Below are 20,921 nucleotides of genomic sequence, written 5' to 3' on the forward strand. Positions count from 1 at the left end.
GATCCTGAGAGTAGCATCACTCGGCGAAGGGAACAGGAAATAGTCGGGAAAACGGGCACTTCGGTGCTATCCCACGGTCATCGATGCCAAGTTGGCAAGCCACCGAAGGCCCCGGGGTACGGTACTAGTTAATAACGGAGTGCGCCCACGGCACCACCACAGCTCATCCAACACCCACCCAAAGCCGCCAAAAAACGAAATATGTCTGAGCCCGATACCAAAGGACCCATCACCAGTTTCCCCGCCGAGGGTCTCCGCCACGCCCGGCGCTTCATCACCTCACACAACAAAGAAGGTGAAGGCGTGTTTGTCGTTGATGACGACGGCGATCACCACCGAGTCATGGTCGAAGGTCTGGCTGTGGCAAACATTATCTACAGCACCGCCGAGAACCCTGTAGATATGAACGATGACCTGGACCTTGTCTATGCGCGAGACCATGAGGTATGCTGGTCCTTTTGACCCTTGCTGCCCATTGCTTGCTGACACTACCAACACAGCCTGCAATCCATGTTCCTAACGGCAGCGTCGCTCGTCTGATTGATTTCGCTCCTGGGGTGGAATCGCCAATCCACCGTGCGCTTTCGATTGATTACGGGGTCGTGATTGAGGGGAAGTTCGAGCTTTCGCTTGATAGTGGGGAGAAGAGAATCATGTTACCTGGTGATACTAGTATGGCTGACCTACCCTTGTCTTAACATCACTAACAAACGCATTCGAGAAGGTGTTAACAGGGGCTGCATGCACAAGTGGAAGAATCTGGATGAAGAGAAGCCGGGGAGGATGCTGTTCATCTTGCTGGACGTGAAGCCGGTCCAGGTCAACGGCGAATCGATCACCGAATATCTGGGCATTCTGGAGAAGGACTACGCAAATACTGGGAAATAAGTACCGTATACTAGTGAGAAGTCGGAAGTCCATTGTTTCTAGTCAAGCATAGGCAGCACTCCGACCTGAAATAATCCAAGTTCCCTCTAGAGGCCGTATGACTTGTTCATAATCCGCGTACGGTAGATTGACAAGTAGCCAGCAGTCCTTCACCCCATGCAATGGCTAGTCCTCCTTCAACCAGAACTAGAGGTTGGCTGCGGTTATCCCCAAACGGACAGGCCAACCGGGACGACGGGGACCACCTTGCCCGGGAATACAGAGACAATTGACTCCCTGGCCCGTAGATGACGAGAGAGGCCCTGATTATCTTACCATTTACCGAGTGAAAACTGCGGCCCTCAAATATCGACCACGGTGGAACCACTAGAAACAGAGCGAGCACCGGAATGGGCAGGGGAGCAGCTAAGTACGCGGTAGTCAACGATTGACAATTTTTCCATACACAACTTGATAAAGCCTTTTGGCACGCTCAATATGATACACTAGAAACCGAATCATTGGGTTTGGGTTCTGGTTGCGTGCACTACGCACTCGCCCACGACGCACTTGCATAACCGGATTGGCCCCCTCGGCCACGCGAGGTATAAGAACTGGAAAGAGGATGACCGCCATGCCCGACTACCCGGCAACGCTCTCGCCGATAGATTCCCTGCATATACAGGGATTAATCGCCGGCGTCAGTATCTCTAAATATACCGAGGTCCCTAAACCCTGACCCTGTATCTAGCGGACGAAGAACACACCCTCAACTCAGTGCCTTATCTACCTACCCATATCGCTGATCAATCACTATCATCATGTCTCCCGCGATCCTGAAGTCGGATAGCCCTACTACTAATCGCTCGTTCAGCAGCTCGCCGGCGCCGAGTGATGTTTCCTCTGACTTCCCATCCGAGCCCATTGCCATCTGTGGAATTGCCTGTCGTCTCCCTGGAGAAGCCACAAACCCCCGCGCATTCTGGGACCTGCTTTCTACAGGACGAACAGCGCAATGCAAAGCCCCCTCGTCTCGATTTAATGTCGAGGCATTCTACCACCCAAAGGGGCAGGATCGCCCTGGAAGTATGATGACCGAGGGTGGATATTTCCTCAATGAAGATATCCGCGAGTTCGAGAACGGGTTTTTTGGTATTAACAATCTCGAGGCAACCCACATGGACCCGCAGCAGAGAAAGCTGCTCGAGGTTGTTTACGAATGTCTTGAAGACGCTGGAATTCCCTTGGACCAGGCTTCTGGATCTAATACGGGGTGTTATGTTGGGAACTTTACCGTTGACTATATGGTGATGCAGTTGAGAGATCCTGACTTGTATGATATCGCTTTCCTATGTCTGTCTATTTCTATATTACTTGATTCTCACACAGTCTGCGCCCAGCCTGAGCCGCTACTCAGGTACAGGGTTAGGAACAACCCTCCTGGGCAATCGGATCAGCCACGTCTTCAATCTCCAAGGACCAAGGTATATATTTCTATCCACCTCCTTTGCGCAGCTGTTGACTAAGTAAACCCACAGCCTAGTCATCGACACAGCCTGTTCATCATCGCTATACTGTCTACACACCGCGTGCGCCGCCCTACAGAACTACGAATGCGACGCAGCCATCGTCGCCGGCGCAAACCTCATTCAATCCGCAGAGCAGCACATAGCAACCGGAAAACTCGGTGTTCTGTCTCCGTCCTCGACCTGCCATACCTTTGATTCCGCTGCCGACGGATACGGACGGGCGGACGGCATCGGCGCGCTCTACGTGAAAAGACTTAAGGATGCGCTTCGTGATGGTGATCCAATTCGTAGTGTTGTGCGTGGCTCTGCGATCAATGCGTATGAAACTCAATTTCCCTGCTTGAAATATTATTGGAAGTATACTAAACGTGCCTATAGTAACGGTCGAACGCCCGGAATCAGTCTACCCAGCGCAGACGGGCAAGAGTCGGTAATCCGAAAAGCCATGGCGCGGGGCAGTGTTTTGCCCAACGAGATTAATTATATCGAATGTCACGGTACAGGGACTAAAGTCGGGGATGCAATTGAGGTTGATGCCCTCGCACGGGTCTTCCCACGCACGCCGAACCACCCGCTCCTCATCGGGTCGGTCAAGAGCAATGTTGGCCATTCGGAGGCGGCAAGCGGTATCTCTAGTGTGATCAAGGGGACGATGATTCTGGAACATGGCCTGATCCCGGGGAGCTACGGGGTTAGGGATATCAACCCTAAGTTGAAGGCGGAGGAGCGTCACATCGTCATTCCGACTGAGTTGACTGCTTGGCCGGATCTTTCGCCTCGTGTTAGGCGCATTGGTAAGTACCGTGCCATCATAGCCACCAGAGAGAAGAATTCTGACCATGGCAACAATGATATAGGAATCAACTCGTTTGGCTACGGTGGCGCCAACGCCCATGTTATTCTCGAGGAAGCGCCCGAGAGATCAGCTGCACTGAGTTTGAGAGCTTCATCACTGTCCGCGGTTGTGCTCCCTCTCTCGGCCTCAACTGCAGCGTCCCTCGAAGCCCGCGTTGCCGACTTCGCGCACTTCGACTATGGCACAACCAATATTCTAGACCTCGCACATACCCTCGCCTCTCGACGCTCTCAGCTGCCAATGAGAGGGTTTCTAGTTGCGCCACGCTCAGAAGACATTGCGAGCTCGTTCTTGACAGGGTCCTTCGTCACGGCGAGCAGCCCCGTTTCTACAAAGGCGTCTACACCTTTCGCCTTTGTCTTCACGGGACAAGGCTCGCAATGGCCCGGCATGTGCCGTGAGCTCTTCTCAGACTTCCCCGTCTTCCGAGACGCTATCGCTGAGATGGACATGGTGCTGAAGGCCCTCCAACACGGCCCGTCGTGGTCCCTCAGGGAAGTTATCCTCGCCGACGGGGACAGCGACAGCAACACGCGCATCCACCTCCCGCAACTATCTCAGCCCTGCTGTACGGCGATCCAGGTTGCGCTGATCCAACTACTGTCTTCGTGGGGTATCGTCCCCGCCGCCACAGTCGGCCATTCTTCCGGTGAGATCGCGGCTGCGTTCGCTGCTGGGTATCTATCCGCTGCAGAGGCTATTGCTATTGCTTACTACCGCGGATACTGCGTCACCAGGTCCACTCGCGATGGGGCCATGATGGCCGTCGGTCTATCCGAGGAAGACACAGCCCAGGCAATCTCCGACGCCGGGATGACCGACCAGGTACGCGTTGCGTGCGTCAACTCCCCCGGCGGGGTCACTGTCTCAGGGGACAGACCGGCAGTGGAAAGTCTCTCTGCCATCATGAAAGAGAACGGGACCTTCGCGCGGGTGCTGAAAACAGGGGGACAGGCTTATCACTCCCACCATATGCTCAGCGTGGGGGAGGAATACCAAACTCTCCTGGAGCAATTGCTGCCTCAACTGGACGTCGCCAGTCGCCAGCCCCAGGGCCCATTATTCATGTCCTCTGTAACTGGGCAGGTCAAGCTGTCCGGGTTTTCGCCGAGCTACTGGCGCCAGAACCTGGAAGGACAGGTAAGGTTTGCGCACGCAATTGAGAAAATGTACGAAGAGATGGGGCCCTACTGCTTTATCGAACTGGGGCCGCACTCAACGATGGAGCTCCCGATCAAACAGACGCTAGCTGCGATGGCGAACGGGCCCCCCGAGACAGAAGTGCAGTATGCAGCGCCGATCAAGAGAAATATCAATGCCGTGCAGAGCGTGTTGAGCTTCGCGGGCAACCTCTGGCTAAAGGGATATGACATCAACTGGACGCGAGTTCATGGTCTGCAAAAAGGCGCGTCCAAGGCCCCGGTCCCATGTCGGGTGTTGACGGATCTCCCGAAGTACCGGTTTACATACGGCGAGCCCCTGTGGCATGAGACAAGGGCCAGTCTGGAGTTCCGGAAGCGTAAGCATCCGCGCCATGAGCTTCTGGGCAATCTCATGCCGGGCGGCAATGGGCGTGATATTATCTACCGCAATGTGCTGAGGCTCGAGGATGTGCCGTGGCTTGAGGACCATCGGCTTGGAGAGACTGTGGTTTTCCCCGGCGCTGGGTATTTGGCTATGGCTATGGAGGCTGTTATGCGGGCGACGGATACCCCCTGGCCGCGGGCCCCGTGTTTGAGTTCTCGAACGTCACGATCACGAGCGCCCTGGTTCTGGAGGGTGAGGCTGCACCGCCGACAGAGCTCTTCACGTCGATCCATCGGTCCACAATCACCAACGCAGCAAGCTCGACGATATGGTGGGACTTTGCGATCTCCACACACCGCAATGGGTCGACGACACAGCATTCAGCGGGCAGCATCACCATCCGCAACCGCGAGACAGAGACAGAGACGGCGGCCCTCACTTCCAAGTATCAGCCATCGACCGTCAGCCTTGAAGCGACAGCTAGACGGACGTGGTACGAGAGATTCGTCAAGCAAGGATTGAACTACGGCCCTGCCTTCCAGACGATTTCAGACTTCCACACGCCACGCATGAAATTGGGGTCGTGTGCCAGTGCCACAGCGCCGCTCCTGACAACATTCGGCGAGGACGCTTTCGCCGTATACCCTATTCACCCCATTACTCTAGATGGCATGATCCAACTGGCAGTCGTCGCGGCCGCAAATGGACGGCCGAAGGAGTTGCTTGCCCAGGTACCAACCAGGCTGGTCTCAGCGATCGTGCACACAGCCAAGGCACCCATCGACCAAACCTGCCGGATGCATGCTGTTGTAGAGCGGACGGGATTCGGATACATCCAGGCAGGGCTGGAACTGTCCGACGAGGCAGGAGAGACGTTGGTACAGGTCAATCAAATCCGACTGGCCCCATACCACTCTCTCAAACAGAGCGAGCCTGAAGACACGCGCCATCCCGTTCTCCGCGTTCTCTGGAAGCCGGATATTTACGGTTTAGGGCTCATCGAGGCGAGTGCTGCGCAGCGACATCTACAGGCGTTTGCAGATGAGGCCCATTCCCCTGTTTCTGACGATGGGATCCTCAAGATGGGGGCGATGCTAGACCTACTAGGGCACAAAGATCCGGATCTGCGCATTCTGGAGGTTGGGAATGCCTCGCATGAGCTGACCACAGCCGTTCTGGAGATGCTGTCGTTCCAAAGTGAATTTCGGCGTGTGCGAAGCTACACCACAGCTGTCTTTACCACTGACGGCACATTAGTCGGGGATCCTGTTGACTTTGAGACAGGGGCGCGGTCCGATACACCGACGCCTCTAGGAGACGAGAAATTCGACCTCATCCTGATCCCGGGTCTGGATGAGCAGGTCGCCCAGGGCATTGACACACTGACCAACGCACTGGCAGCCCATGGGTCAATCCTAGCCCTGGCCTCAAGCTCCGACTCAGCGAGCCCCTTCCTAGCCTCTCAATCTTTATCTACACTGCCGATATCTTTGTCCCCTAGTCCATCCACCCTTCTCTTTTCCCGGGCACGATCAGACCAAGCGCCAATGCAGAAACCAAAATTCCTGATCGTGGAGCGAGATGCCAAAACAGCGCTCGGTTCTGCCCTCGCCGACGCACTGCGCCCAATTCAAGGCCAATGGGTGCTGCATGTGCCGCTGCACCAACTCACCCCAGAGCATGTCTCTAGCGGAACAACAGTCTTCAACCTCTCCGAGCTAGAGTCGCCACTCCTAGCAACCATCTCCGACGACGACATGGCGCGCGTGAAAATCCTCACTGACAACGCAGCGTCCCTAGTCTGGGTAACCGGCGGCAACCTCATCCACGGTGACAACCCCGACTTCGCGCTCGTGTCTGGCCTGTCCAGGGCCGTGATGCTCGAGCAGCCGTCGCTGAGATTTTATACATACGACGTCGACGCCCCAGCCCGGACAGACCACGACCACATCCTCTTCACCGCGCAGCGTCTGGTCTCAGTCATCGCCCAGCAAGGCAAGGTTCCTGACCTCGAGTTTGCACAGCACATGGGCAGCGTCCACGTGAGCCGCTTCACGCCAGATGAGGGAGTCAACGCGCTCTTCCGTCGCAGGCAGGGTCTCCAGGCCACGCCGGTCCGGTTAGCTCATGCACCGGACGTGCGGCTGGCGCTGAAACAGGCTGGTCAGCTCGACAGTATTTACTTCCAGGAGCAGGAGGCCCCGCTGGCGGTGGCGCCTACGGAGGTGCGGGTGAAGGTTGCATCCATGGGGCTCAATGCGAAGGACTACTATGTCCTGGTTGGACAGGTGGACACGCCGGACGCGAGCTGCCAGGTGGATTTCGCGGGGACGGTGGTGGATGTTGGATCTGCGGTGACAGAGTTCAGGGTTGGGGATAGGATTGTTTCGATGGCGCCCGGGCATTTCCAGACTTATCGGACGGTGCCGGAGTGGACTTGTCATCGGCTTTTGGACACAGAGAGCTTTGATGTCTGTGCGACTTTGCCGGTGGTGTTTGCGACTGCGATCTATGGCCTGCATTATCGAGCCCATCTCCAGGCTGGGGAATCGATTTTGATTCATTCGGGGGCCGGGGGGGTCGGGATCGCTGCCATCCAGCTAGCCTTAAATGCTGGCGCTGGCGAGGTGAGATCACCCATTTCTATTCCAGGTTCTATATACATGCTAAACAAGCCTACAGATCTTCACCACAGTCTCCAGTGACGAGAAGAAGCAGTATCTCATTGACCAATTCGGCCTCAAACCCTCGCATATCTTCAGCTCACGCGACTCCTCGTTCCTCGAAGGGGTTCTGGCCGCTACAGCCGGAAAAGGCGTCGACGTCGTGCTCAACTCACTGACAGGCGACCAGCTGCACGCAAGCTGGAAATGCTGCGCGTCATTCGGCCGCTTTGTCGAGATCGGCAAGATGGACCTCACAACCGCCGGCCGCTTGCAGATGGACCAATTCCTGCGCAATACGACCTTCACGGCGGTCGACCTCAGCCAGCTCTACTACACCGAGGTCAAGGGCCTTCACGCGATATGGAAGCAGCTTGTGGGCGAAGTCATGGCGCTTTACCGCGAGGGGAAGATCACGCCTAGCGAGCCGCTTAAGGTCTTCGATATCAGTGAGACAACCCAGGCGTTCCGCTACTTCTCCTCTCGGAGTCGTATGGGCAAAGTCGCTATCAACCTGGAGCAGGAAGACTCCACGATCCAGGTGCAACCGCTGAAACACGCATCACGATTTAGCCCCGACAAGAGCTACATCATGGTCGGCTGCTTTGGAGGTCTAGGGCGCACGCTTGCACGGTGGATGGCGAGTCGCGGCGCGCGCAAATTTGCTTTCCTCGGCCGGTCCGGCACCGATAGGACCACGGCGCGCGAGCTGGTTGAAGACCTGGAAGGCCTCGGCGCTGAATGCCGGGTGGTCCGCGGCGATATCTGCCATGCGCTAGACGTCGAGAAAGTCGCATTCGCTGCCGCGGCCCTGGGTCCCATCGGGGGCGTGGTACAAGCAGCAATGGGCCTCAACGAAGCCCTGTTCTCGGTGATGTCCAACAAATTCTGGCACACGGGGATTGACCCCAAGGTGCATGGCACATGGCTTCTGCACGATAACATCCAGAAGCACGGTATCTCATCTCTGGACTTCTTCCTACTTACGTCATCTGTCTCTGGGAGTGTCGGGACAGCGACGGAGGGCAACTACTGCGCTGCCAACCACTTCCTCGACCGCTTCGCACGACACCTCCGAGGTAAGGGATGTCCCGCTGTAGCAGTTGGGCTCGGCATGATCTCCGAAGTAGGCTATCTACATGATAACCCTGAGATTGAGGCCCTGCTTCTCCGGAGAGGGATCCAGACCATCGATGCAGACGAGCTCATCCAGCTCATTGACTTGGCCATCTCGTCGAGTTCAAGAATGGGCATCTCCCATCCCTACGACAGCCTCGCAGCATCGCACCTCCTGACCGGTCTAGAAGCCGCCGGGCTCAAAGAGCTCCGTAGGAAGGGCTTCGAGGGATCCCATCCCGCGCTGGAAGATCCCCGCGCGAAGCTGCTGATCAACTCGTTCAACGGCGGAGCGAACGACGGATCGCAAGACCAGGCCGGTGCTGATGCAGGTGGACTACCGACTGGAGTAGTCACCTTGATGCAAGCTGGGGAGTCGCTAACGGAGGCTGTGCTAGCCCATATCCGGCGCCGATTCGGGAATTTGGTGTTGCTGAAGTATGACGATGTGGACACGCGGAAGCCGCTGTCGCAGTATGGGATGGATAGTATGATTGGGGCGGAATTTCGGACCTGGTTTTACCAGAGTCTGTCTGTTGATGTGCCGTTAGTCATGTTGTTGGGGACTGCTTGTACGCTGGAGTCGCTGAGGGATTTGGCTGTGGTGAATTTGCAGACGGGGGCTGACTAGGTTGAAGGTATTGATCTTGGTACAGTGCCACCGCGATTAGTGGATTGTCTACGATAACCCCTATTCATCATGGATTTCCCTCCAATTAAAATTTACGTACAACATAGTAAATCTCTGCATTTTCAATATTCATCATATTCATATTTGTGCCCCTGAAAATCACCTGTTTAAAAACCGGCTCAGCCAATCATATCAATCGTCTGCCTCCAATCATCTAATCGGCTCAAAGGACCACCAATTCAGGCAGGCCCAACACCTTTGAAAAGGCCCTCCGAGTATGGTGTATCACCTAGTAGACTGCGACATCGTCCATGGACGGGCGGGTGGGCATTGCCCACGGGCCTTCGGTATTAGAGGCGCCTATAGGCCTTTTTAGTAAGTAGAATTTCTTAACCTTATAACCTCTATTATTCATATATTCTTTCTCTATATTTTGAAGTAATTTAATTATATATACAAGTGTAGACAGCCGCTTCTGCGGCCTTACGATGTCTTTCTTACAGGGCTTTTTAGTGGTCTTTTTACTGTAGTGGTCTTTTTACTGTAGTGGTCTTTTTACTGTAGTGGTCTTTTCAGCAGTCTTTCCAATAGCTTTCTCAGTGGGCTCCCCATTTTTTCTTAGATATCTTTAAAATAGTCTTTCCCTTTCCAGTCTATTCAAGGCGGCAGAAAAAGGCGGGAAAAGCATACTCTGTGCAAGCGACTGTTCTATGTATAACTTCTGATATAGATAGACAATATCGGGTCCTGGATTTGACAAAAACTTCGATTAAACGAATATTTTACTCCGTCTCAATTAATTCGGTATAAAGGGGGTTCACTGTATAACTATACATATATATGTTAATTATTGGATACCTCGTTCTTCCAGATTGTTCTTTGATCACCTGATTTTCTCTATCCCTAAACTTCACAGCTCTCTATCTACACTTGGGCATCCCCCGGCTCCGTACTCCATGCACCCTTACACATCTACCCTTACCCTTGACCTCAGCTTGCATACGAGTTACCACATCATGTCCCAGAAACGGGACTTGGCTTATCTCCTATTTTTCATCACCCATGTTCCGATCATTCTCCGTATGTGGCTCTATTTTGGATATCTTTACACCACTAACACCAACACAGTAATCGACACCGTCCCCCTGCTACCAACCATCCTCCAGACAAATCTCTCCCACAGATTACGTGACTTCTACATAACAACCTACCGTGATAAATTCTTCGAAGATCCACCAACATGGTTCACCGTCTTTATCTGGATGGAGCTGCTGTACCACCTCCCAATCTCGATATGGGCGGTTCGGGGTTTGCTTAAAGGTATTTTGCTCCTTCTACTTATCCTAGTACATGCATACACATCATACATGTTAATATATACATGTATCCTTCGTGTCTATCCCCCTACATCAAAATATCTGAATCCATATCCATATCCAATGACAATCTAACACAATTTCCAATTCATCCAGATCACCCCCTCGTCCCCGTGCACCTTCTCGTCTTCGGCATTCAGGCCTTTATCACCACATTGACATCTTTGGTCGTGGTATGGAGTTGGACTGATCGCTCGGTCGCTGAGAAACAACAATTGACCATGCTATATGCTCCTTATCTGGCGTTAGGTATGTACACACACACACACACACATATATATAAACATAACTTGAAAGGTGGTCAAGTAATTTACTAACCCATTCTAGGCGGGTTCATGGCTCTAGACATGGTATTCCGTCTACGCGACAAGCTCATGCCCAAAAGTAAAAGGGAGTAAAGCACGACTCCGTACGCACCTACCTACTTACATTGTAGGGCAAAATCAAACAAAATCTATTATGATGCCAGCGTTATAATCGTACACATCATTACGTGCTTTGATCAAAATCTCGCTAATACAAGTTCCCATCCCGACCAAAACGCCCCGCGAATGTAAATGCAGAACCCAGCCGTAGATCAAAACAAAAACCCAATCGCCCGATCCAGGTCTCCATGTGCCATATCCAGAGCCTGGACAGCTTCCTCCCGCGAGAATCCCAGCTCTATGATCTTGGCAATTGAATCCTGCGGCCACCGCGAAGCAGGTGGCGCTGGCGCAGGCCGGATATTGATTCTTGGCTGTGACCCTGACGCACCGGACCCGGAGGTGGATGCATTGTTATTGGCAGTGGCGTTAGCGTTGGGGTTGTTCTCGGCTTTATGCGTGACCGCACCAGTGCGGGCACCCACTTCCGCACCATCGGCACCTTTAACCGTAGGTTCGGCCTCGAACTCTTCAGTCAGATGCTTGGGGATATCGCCCTCACCGAGGAAAGGCACAGCCTGATCCTGGATGACGAGGGCGCCGCGCTGGAGATCGATGCAGGCCTGGTGTCGACGGAGCATGTCTAAACCCAGAAGCAGATCGATCTGCTTGCCTTCCATGACGGTGAAGGAGCAGGGCAGGAACATCTCGCCGATCTTGATCTGGGCGGAGTGAACCCGGCCCAGGATCGGGGCGGTTCCGACGCCCTTGGCAATGCCGCCGTAGCGACGGTCTACCAGGCGCATTATGTTACACGCAGTTGCACACTCGGGTGACATGATGGTCACCTGAGCGCCGGAGTCGACGAAGGCGTTTAGACGGTGGCCGTTTACTTCGACGGGGATGTAGAGCATTGTCACGCGACCGAAGGCTAGAGCGACGGAGTTGGTTAGCTATTGGTTAATTCTCAATCCAGCAGGCTGGCAGGGCAGTCTATAAGGATGTAAAAACGTACACTCTGGATGATGCTCCATGGCATTGTGTAGATTTTCCGTAACAGCATTCTGGCGAATAATTTCCTCAATCTCCTTCTGGTTATCGGGATTAAACGGATCGGCATTGAGCATTGCAATACGAGCTTCCTTTTGCGCTTCCTGCTGCGCCTCACCTTGTTGCTGCCTAAGTAGAACCTCACGGAATCGCTGGGCATTATCCGCTGCATCAGACAGCTCCGGGTTCTGCCTGCGGACAGCCTCGCGCACGCGGGGATCACCCAGGATATGTAGACGGATCGTTTCGGGGTCTGGCATGCCGCGGGGTTGAGTGTTTTGTCTGGGCGCGACGGAGCTGGAAGCGGCGGGGCGAGGGGCTTGGGTTTGGGGAGATCGGAGGGTGACGTGCACTCCGAGCATGTCGCCCTCAGTGATGCCAGCTTGGTCCAGTGTTTGGTCGGGGTTTTGGAGGAGTTGGTTGTTGTAGACGATCTGTTGGGCTTGGGGTGGGATGGTAGTTTCACTTTCGACAATGGTTTTCAGGAGACTGATTGTCATGTCGCCGCCCACTTCTAAGTTGATGATGTCCGAGTCCGCCTGCTCGGGGCGGATAACGCTGACGGTGATGCGCATGGTATTGGATTGTCTGCCTGCTAGGAAGGTATGAAAAGTAAATTATAGAAAAGAAGGGAAATGATTAAGAAAAGAAGATGGGAGGAAGTAGGAAGAGAGGAAAGATTAATAAAGCGGGAAGGGAACACCTGACTGGGGAAGAGCTCTCTCTTTCTCTCTCTCCCTCCCTTACGTCCACTCTCTTCCTTTCACTTGTCCCTCGAATAGACTTTCTCTGCCTCTAGTGCTGCAGCTAACATGGTCTAAATCTTCTGCCTATCGCATATGCGCAATGAGCCCCGCGCTGGGCCGTTTAGCTCCGCCACTAACAGCCCCCCAAACAGGCTAACGGCTGACGGGGTCTTTCTCCGCGTCATCAGGAAGAGAGCCTCGGAAAGTTACTGGATATATCAGTGACGCCTTGCAAGTGCCCTGTTTTCATGGAGTGTTGCCCAACATCCAACCCCACCCCCGGGTCTTGCCTTGATGTCCTCATCCTTTTCTCCGTACTCCGTACAACATACGTTGTCAATCTACTACAGCGGGGCTACGGGGTACTTATTCCACGGTCCGGAAGCCCCCTGGGCTAGAGCTATTTCAAAAGTACGACTGTCCGTTTGTGACCATTGTCCCACCAGACCAGCCTCAAACCAGCTAGATCCTGAGCTATTGGAAGCTGGCGCAATTCAATGAAATCGTTCAACCAGCTGGAGCCCCCACACTAGTCGACACATGCAGGGGAATCAGCCATGCTTTGAGGCTACCAAGTACAGTCCAGTCAAGTTGGTAGCTGCATTTGTTCGGCATTAATATTACAACGCCAGCACATGTAAACACGTACAATGATTTTGAGGCGCTGGTCAGACGTTCAAATGGGTTGACCACACCATTCAAGACAAATCCCAACCGAACGTAGGTAACCGTTTCCGAGATAGCCATTTCTAGAGCCGTGCATCAGTGCTCATGTTTCAGATTGGCTCCCCGAGGCACAATGTCCGTTAAATCAGGCATGACGCCGGTTCGGGGTTCTTTAGGTTTCTGATAATACATTCTTATAGGTTAGGGTTTCTATCTCCGTACCCTGTCTGTGTTGTACATTGTTTCTTTTTCTATAGCTAACCGCGCCAAGCAGGATATAAAAAGGCTCGGCTTCATGTAGCCCTTTGGGTTAACACCCAGCCAGCACATCTTCGCGACAGCACATTTAGTGACGCCGTGGTGCGTCGATGAACAGGTCTAATTTGCCTTTTGATCAAGCTGCAAGCTATTGATGCGCATAGCCGAGGGAACACCGGGGACCCCCGACCCCACTAACTACCTTGGCGTCGATCCGTTCTATATGAATCTAGCCCGGCTCAGAGAGAAGACAATGGTGAGACTCAATATTCATTAAGCCACATGACATACAGCATAACTTGAACCAAAGTCATATCTGCTGGATTGCTGCTATCAGGCCTATCTTCAAATGACATGTTGCGGTATATAGGGCATGCATGCAACGAGGTTGCCGAAGCTAGTGGACTTGAGAGGGCTTTATAGGTTCACGCTGGCATCGCCAGTGTGATGGACATACTTGGCGACGGAGTGTAGGTCATGGCTATAGTAACTGTGGGAATACTCACTAATCACTAAGAAAATGGGCACATCCATGCAGCATACAACGCATTATGGGTATGCATGTTTAAATGATTAGGGCTATGTCCGCATCCCCTACGTCCCCCACATTTCACAGTACACTTGTGAAATCCGAGAGATGGTCCATTCAAACATCAAGAAAGCCACTAAGAAAGGCACTTCGAGGATTGGCCGCTCAAAATGCTATTAGAGATACCAATTAGTGTCTCGTTAGTGGCCGTACTTTCTGGTTCTAATCAAGGGACTCTAGCAGATACATACCTTCTGATCCCACATTATTAGTGTTGCCAATATTGGCCATGTCAGAACGCAGAAAAATGGAAGAATTCGGAAAGTCATATCGTAATTATTCATAACGTCGTCTTAGCACTAGTAAGAAAGCCTGGGCCGAGAAACTATAGACGGAAACTATAGACGAAAAGAGATAATAGAAAGCTTCTATCCCTCTGATCCGAAAAAAAAACGCCTTGAAACTCCTAACTTCCTTTGCTAGCGAGCAGCGATACTTGGGAAGAATCGTGGACCTGCATACCCATGTGCGATGATGCTTTCGATATCGATATTCCCATGGGCCCGCGGGCTCCACAGCTTGATGAGAATGAACCGACCAGATCTAGAATCGTCAGTATTCGGTTCTCCAGATCTAATACTAATGGTACATACGGAGGTGGATCAAATTTGATGGTAACCATGCTCTTTTCTCGCTCGATAAAGAAGCGCGCATGTGGCTTCAAAACTTCGGCGGCTTGTTGAGAGGGCTCGGCTGGAGGGTTTGGGTGCACGAGACTTGGGCCACGGCGCAGTCTCTGTGCGGTGATAGGGCTGAGAGGACCCAGCCGTTCATATTCAATTCGTGGGTGACGCTGATGTCTGCTTGAAGAGTCCTCTTCATCGCTTGGACTCTCGTCAGTATCCGATAAAGGATCCTCTGTCTGTTCGGCCAAGGTTCTCTCAAGCAACTCAGAGCGCCAGTCTTCATCCTCATCAGAACCTTCGTTATTTTCATCGTACTCGGTGGTGATGCGGAACTGCGCTTGCGGGTCTTCTGCGGCATGCGGAACCGCGGCTGAATGTGGGCTCATGAGGACTGTGCGTTCGAGATTTTGAAGTGGTGGTCGGAACCCAGTGAGGTATTCCTGGGATGGTTGCATGCCACTGCGGCGGCCTCGTCGGCGGTATCGGCCACTGGAGTATTGAATTTGGTATTGGGCGGTACGGGCAAGCAGTTCATCAGAGGTCATGGAGACAAAGACCATGCCTTCTTGGATTCTGGTTTGATTAGCCGTAATTAGCCATCATTCCCACGCACAGACACGCCTGCCGGACATACGGAGCATCGAACCCGCATTGAGGGGCTCGGATCACGATCTTCTTCAAGCAGAACGGGGCTTCGCCCCGATGGCAGAGGACCAGGTTGCAGCGGGCCTCTTTGGTTGAGTATACACTTGTGTTGTTGTCCAAAACGTTTTCTGGACGCGAACACCCGCTATCAGGATCGTAACTTCCTCCGTCACAGCTGGCGATTTCCATTTGTAGCATTCCCGGCACCACTTGTCCATATTGACCGTAATTGAAGCCTCGAAATTCCTCGCGATTATCGTCGGTGTCCAGCTTCCGACGCTTCAACCGTCCTTGGCCATCGCGGCCCGACTGGCCGGATGGTGGCATGAGAGACGGTGGCCTGGATAAAGATCTGTCCGGGCTCGATGGTCTGAGAGTTTGCCAGGGCAAGTGATGGCGAAGAGAATGTGATTCTGGTGAGAGCGAAGTTCGAGCCCGTTCTGAGTGAAATTGATCGCGCCAAATGCTCCGAATTCGCTCTGCGGGGCCAGCTGTTTCGGACTGTAGTTGTTGAATCTGGCGATCGATGTCGGCCCGGGCCTGCTCAAAGTTGGGACGATCACGAGCTCGGTCCAGAGAATGCTCAGCGACTTCTCTATTTAATGTTTCCAGGGCAAGGGTGGTGTTGTAGGCGTTGTGGGCCCCGGAGCGATTTCGTTCGGATACGAAATTGCGGAGATGCTGGAGACGGAGGACCTCAGGGCGTTCATCAGGCCTGGTACGGGATATACGGCGGGACGAAGAGGATGAAGCACGAGGATAATCGTAATTCCCTGACTAAAGGGAGGTGTAAGACACTGGTCAGACGCATAGGAACCATGAGAGACATACCATCATATAGGCTTGGTACCGCTTGAAAGGGTGGAGTTACCTATGTCGGGTTAGGGGATAGGGGCGGGTGATGCCGTCAACACACCCGACAAAAATAAAAAAAGAGACAATACTTGATAAGACGAACGAGATATCAAGAGGATGCCCTGAAGAGAGTTGGCCTAGGTTGCCCAAGGTTGATAACACGTGATGGATTAGATCATCGATAGTGGAGTGAAGAAGGTTGAAAGGTTAGGAGGGCCAACTTCGTATGGACTGCTCACATTTTCCTCTATTTCATTGATCTCTCTTTCATTTTGCACTTGGTCTGTAGTGTTAAGTCCGGGCATGGGCTGATAGCTAAATGTGTCGGCGTTTTGATTTTATCCTTTATGATAGATAACTAGGGCTTACGAAGGTGATCTCTGGAATGTTCGTCGATATCTATCTCCGATACGAGAATGCCAAGTCGAGGTCATCGGGCAGAGATGGCACTTCTTAAACTAAACATGTTGGACACGGGAAATGCCGTAGAAGCACCCTCTACAGTAAAATAGTAGATCATTTATTAAAGAAGCTAAGAACATAAACACACGGACTTTGGTTCATAGATATTGTCTGCTATTGAGTCGTGTTTTAGGCAAAATTCTACTCTGTACTCCGTACGGAGTACATGTTGACTTGATCTATAGCTGCTGTATAGCTCGGTGGTCTAAAACGTCATAAAATTACACACATCCATGGACTCAGGCTGCTTGAATCTATACTGTACTGGGCAATCTCTGCAAAATGGTGTGTATCGCTTATCTAGCTAGCAAAATGTATAAATATACTGTAAAACAATGATCTATCCTCATGAACTTGTATACTTCGCTTTGTCCCCACGGCCCCACACAGTAGCTCCCGGATCACATGACATCTAAACCGGCACTTCTGAACTTCCAACCTTCCAACTTTCTAAGCTTCGTACAACTTCGCAACTTCCACTTTCATTACCTCGTTAACTCTAGCCATTACTTTTGACCTAACATCATATTCCCCGAAATACACCTGTGAGGCTTCAAATTGCCAAGCTCGCACCTGGGCAAGACTGTACTCTTTATCTTCACCACTCGATCGACACTATGGCGGAGCAACAAGAGAATTCACAGTCAATCAGTGCTGGTATGGCTTATGAATGTAATTTGATCCATTGCCTACTAACTTTGCCAGATGAGATCGCGCTGTACGACCGACAGATCCGGTTGTGGGGAGTCCATGCACAAGAGAAGTGAGAGACCTAGCTTGAAACCCCCCACATATCCTAACAACACCTAGAATCCGATCGGCAAATATCCTCCTCATCACTGTGAAAGCTCTCGCGAACGAAGTGGCCAAGAATCTCGTCCTGGCAGGCATCGGCTCACTCACCATAATCGACCACCAAGACGTCACAGAGGATGACCTGGGTGCGCAGTTCTTCATCGCTGAAGCACAAAGTGAACAGGATGTGATTGGAAAGAATGTGAGCTACAGCCAGAGAAGAATACCCGCTGCCATATGCTAAGATTTCACTCTAGCGCGCGCAAGTCGCAGGACCGCAAATCCACAAAATGAACCCTCGCGTCAAGCTCAACATCGACACTTCCGACGTCAAAACCAAACAACCTGATTTCTTCGCACAATTTGATATCACAATCGCCACAGAGCTCGACTTCCTCACCAATACCACCGTGAACGCTGCCTGTCGACTAGCCAACAGACCCTTCTACGCCGCCGGTCTACACGGCTTCTACGGCTACGCTTTCGCCGACCTCATCAGCCACGACTTCGTGATCGAGCGGAATAAATCTAACATGCCCCCCCGTAACCCAAGAAACACCCACCCGCAGCATCATCAACATAACCACCAAAAAAGAACAAAACGACGCCAACAAGAAAGAACCAAACAAGGTCATCGAGTTAGTCACCAAGCGTGAGGTGTACTCACCACTCATCCTCGCAAATACCTCCCCACTACCAGAAGAATACACGCGACTCCCACGGCGTCGCAAGCAAGTAACCCCACTGCTCAGCTGCCTGCGGGCACTATGGGAATTCGAAAAACTACTCGGTCACCGCCCGACCTTCACGCACGAAGACCTGGAGCTATTTACGAAGCTTTCGCGCGACCGACACCAGGAACTGAAGCTGGAGCCACTCACATTGGACTCTGTGTTCCTGCGGACGTTCTTGCAGAACCTGGGCAGCGAGCTGAGTCCCGTTGCGGCGTTTTTGGGCGGTGCGCTGGCACAGGATGTCATTAACGTTCTATCGGCGAGGGAGCAGCCGCTGCAGAATATGTTGCTGTTTGATGGGGAGAAGACCATTGGGCCAATTTATTCGCTTCATCCTTTCTTCCCGGATGATGGCGTGAAGATGGCCGCTGTACCGCCGGTCAGGAACCCGATTACGGTTCCTGTGGCCGGACAATTGGAATGAATGAAGGTGGACAGATCAAGGGGAGAGAGGGGGAAATGAGCTGAGATGGGCTCTTCTAACATCATTACGAATCTCCTTTCTTCAATCAATTTCAATAACCCTAGACTTAGATCTGGGTCTCATTATGTACGATAGAACATGGGCAATCATTGATACTCGACACTTGCATGAAATTGGAAACTATGTACAATTTTGTTCAGGTATGATATTAGCTACTCGACATCGAAAGACCTATTTAGAACTGGAATGCTAGTCGAACCGAACCCAACCCAACCCAGACGCCCGTCACAATATCACAAAATGCACGATATACTTGCAAAAAGAAATCAACAAATCAACGCGAGACCTCAGTGATGGGCCTCTTCTTTTCCAAGTTCTTCATCACTGTTCTTCCGCGGTCCCATAGAAGGGCCCTCCTCATCGTCAGAGATCAAACCGTGGAGCTCGAATGCCTCGGCATCTTGGATCTGCTGGGAGTTTGAGCGTGCACGACCGTTTGCGTTCCCGTTGAGACTGGAGTAGATGGGGCCGTCCTGGTTGGTGGACTCGGAGTCGGGCCAGGCGTGGACAGCGTAGATGTGGAGGAGGATGTTGACAACTAGAAGAGAGGAATGAGTGGATATTCTAAAGAAGAAAAGTGCGGACTAGGGAATCAACTTACAGAGGAAGACGAGGAAAGCGGTGCTGTAAAGAATCAAGACGTAGGCCACGTGGGTGATGCCTGCATTGTGCAACAGGAGCATCTGCTCCTCGGTGGCGCCCATGAAGAGGAAGCCAGAGGCATAGAGCAACTGCAAGAAGAAACAAATCAGTATTATCCGATACCACATCAACCGGAGAGACATACGAAGGGGGTCAGGTATTGGAAGCTGTTCGGCTCGGAGAGAGCAGGCTTATCCTTTAGCACGAACGAGATCTCAATGATACGCGTGATACCGGCCGCCATCAGGGTATACCCGAATAGGGAGTGGACCATAGTACTGATCATCAACTGCTGGGGGTGAGCGGACATGGCATAGCCAGTCATCAAGATAACCAGAGCTGGAATGAGGTTACGCTTAGGGCGACCGCTGCGGGTCCGGCTGAGCCACATACCCAGCAGACCAGCACACCACCATACAATTCCCATCGTCGTATGCTGGAGGTCATTGTGAACCCAAGCAGTACCCCAGCGGTGCTCGGTGAAAGTATTGACACAACCCCAAGCCGCGATAATGAGCGAATCGAAGAACTCCTGGCTGCGGCCTGTACGCCGCAACCAATACTGGCCGACAAGCAAGAGGATGGTCAAACAGATACCATAACCGATGAAAGCGGAGCCCATGATGAAATGGGCCAGACACTGACCGAGATGATCACCGCGACAGAAGCCGAGGGCGGCAATACCACCGAAAAGCATCTGCGCCCAGCTGAGAACTGGCATGACCTTTCCGACGATACCGTGTGCCAGAACGAAGATCCATCTGATGCGAGCCTGGCCCGCCTTCTCCAGGTGCAGCTTGAGATAGACTCCGAGGACGACCTGCGCGACGAGCAAGAGCATAAGCCAGTTTGCAACGGAGGCGTGCAGGTTCTTATCGAATTGGCGGCCTTTGTGAGCGTGACCGAGGAAGTAGGCTAGCACGGCGACTACGGTGCCGACGATTTGAACGGGGACGTGCCAGCGGGAGCGAATGATCTATTTTCTTCTGTTAGGAGATGGTAGGAAAGAGGTCAGTGAAGGGACACATACTCCGAGAACCATTCCAGTTGGGAAGATAATGCCAAATGCGAAACCCATGAGAATCATATGAGTCCATAGTGTTGAGTCCTGGAATTGTTAGCTTTTGTGTCAGACGAATGAGCGGAGTACGTACGATAGGATCTTGGGAGATAGATTCGCCGGGAGGAACAGCATCATGACCGCCATGGGCTAGAGCCGAGGCAGCCAATACAAAGAACGTCCATAAGGACTGACGCAGAAATGCCATGTTGGAGTTGGGAGTTGCAAGGGAGAAGAGAACAGATGCGGATAACAGGTCAACCCAATCCGGAGGATCCGATTATGTGGGACACCGTGGAGTCTGGCCCTCTTGACCTTCAAGTTATTCTCGAGTAAAGTACGGAGTACTCCGTGCATAGTTGATTGGATTATTTAACTG

The 20,921-nt window shown here is 52.5% G+C and overlaps 7 protein-coding genes across 7 annotated transcripts; 4 read left to right on the plus strand and 3 right to left on the minus strand.

The window, feature by feature from the left end:
• Positions 1–201: 201 nt before the first annotated feature.
• Positions 202–888, plus strand: N7500_010652 (cupin domain-containing protein; the record flags this gene model as incomplete). Its single annotated transcript, XM_056681790.1, has 3 exons — positions 202–444; positions 501–672; positions 722–888. 3 exons carry the CDS (start codon positions 202–204, stop codon positions 886–888), a joined length of 582 nt encoding a protein of 193 aa, XP_056527199.1.
• Positions 889–1,688: 800 nt separating this feature from the next.
• N7500_010653 (type I polyketide synthase) lies at positions 1,689–9,189 on the plus strand (the record flags this gene model as incomplete). The annotated part of the gene is made up of 6 exons (XM_056681791.1): positions 1,689–2,174; positions 2,257–2,351; positions 2,406–2,714; positions 2,775–4,982; positions 5,015–7,406; positions 7,462–9,189. 6 exons carry the CDS (start codon positions 1,689–1,691, stop codon positions 9,187–9,189), a joined length of 7,218 nt encoding a protein of 2,405 aa, XP_056527200.1.
• A 1,016-nt stretch (positions 9,190–10,205) lies between these two features.
• On the plus strand, positions 10,206–10,963 carry N7500_010654 (EXPERA domain-containing protein; the record flags this gene model as incomplete). Its single annotated transcript, XM_056681792.1, has 4 exons — positions 10,206–10,269; positions 10,318–10,509; positions 10,662–10,814; positions 10,893–10,963. 4 exons carry the CDS (start codon positions 10,206–10,208, stop codon positions 10,961–10,963), a joined length of 480 nt encoding a protein of 159 aa, XP_056527201.1.
• A 179-nt stretch (positions 10,964–11,142) lies between these two features.
• On the minus strand, positions 11,143–12,555 carry ddiA (putative DNA damage-inducible v-SNARE binding protein Ddi1; the record flags this gene model as incomplete). Its single annotated transcript, XM_056681793.1, has 2 exons — positions 11,143–11,861; positions 11,946–12,555. The coding sequence occupies 2 exons, from the start codon at positions 12,553–12,555 to the stop codon at positions 11,143–11,145; spliced, it is 1,329 nt and encodes a 442-aa protein (XP_056527202.1).
• Positions 12,556–14,645: 2,090 nt separating this feature from the next.
• Positions 14,646–16,347, minus strand: N7500_010656 (uncharacterized protein; the record flags this gene model as incomplete). Its single annotated transcript, XM_056681794.1, has 3 exons — positions 14,646–15,438; positions 15,500–16,287; positions 16,342–16,347. The coding sequence occupies 3 exons, from the start codon at positions 16,345–16,347 to the stop codon at positions 14,646–14,648; spliced, it is 1,587 nt and encodes a 528-aa protein (XP_056527203.1).
• Positions 16,348–17,444: 1,097 nt separating this feature from the next.
• On the plus strand, positions 17,445–18,780 carry N7500_010657 (E1 ubiquitin-activating protein AOS1; the record flags this gene model as incomplete). The annotated part of the gene is given in 5 exon segments (XM_056681795.1): positions 17,445–17,484; positions 17,533–17,590; positions 17,638–17,824; positions 17,880–18,165; positions 18,176–18,780. 5 exon segments carry the CDS (start codon positions 17,445–17,447, stop codon positions 18,778–18,780), a joined length of 1,176 nt encoding a protein of 391 aa, XP_056527204.1.
• A 347-nt stretch (positions 18,781–19,127) lies between these two features.
• N7500_010658 (Ytp1 family protein) lies at positions 19,128–20,750 on the minus strand (the record flags this gene model as incomplete). Its single annotated transcript, XM_056681796.1, has 5 exons — positions 19,128–19,378; positions 19,442–19,571; positions 19,628–20,458; positions 20,513–20,590; positions 20,637–20,750. The coding sequence occupies 5 exons, from the start codon at positions 20,748–20,750 to the stop codon at positions 19,128–19,130; spliced, it is 1,404 nt and encodes a 467-aa protein (XP_056527205.1).
• Between the last annotated feature and the right edge of the window lie 171 nt (positions 20,751–20,921).

Source organism: Penicillium coprophilum (assembly GCF_028826855.1).
Source record: "Penicillium coprophilum strain IBT 35676 chromosome Unknown utg000007l_segment0_segment0, whole genome shotgun sequence".
NCBI classification, from domain to species: Eukaryota; Fungi; Ascomycota; class Eurotiomycetes; order Eurotiales; family Aspergillaceae; genus Penicillium; species Penicillium coprophilum.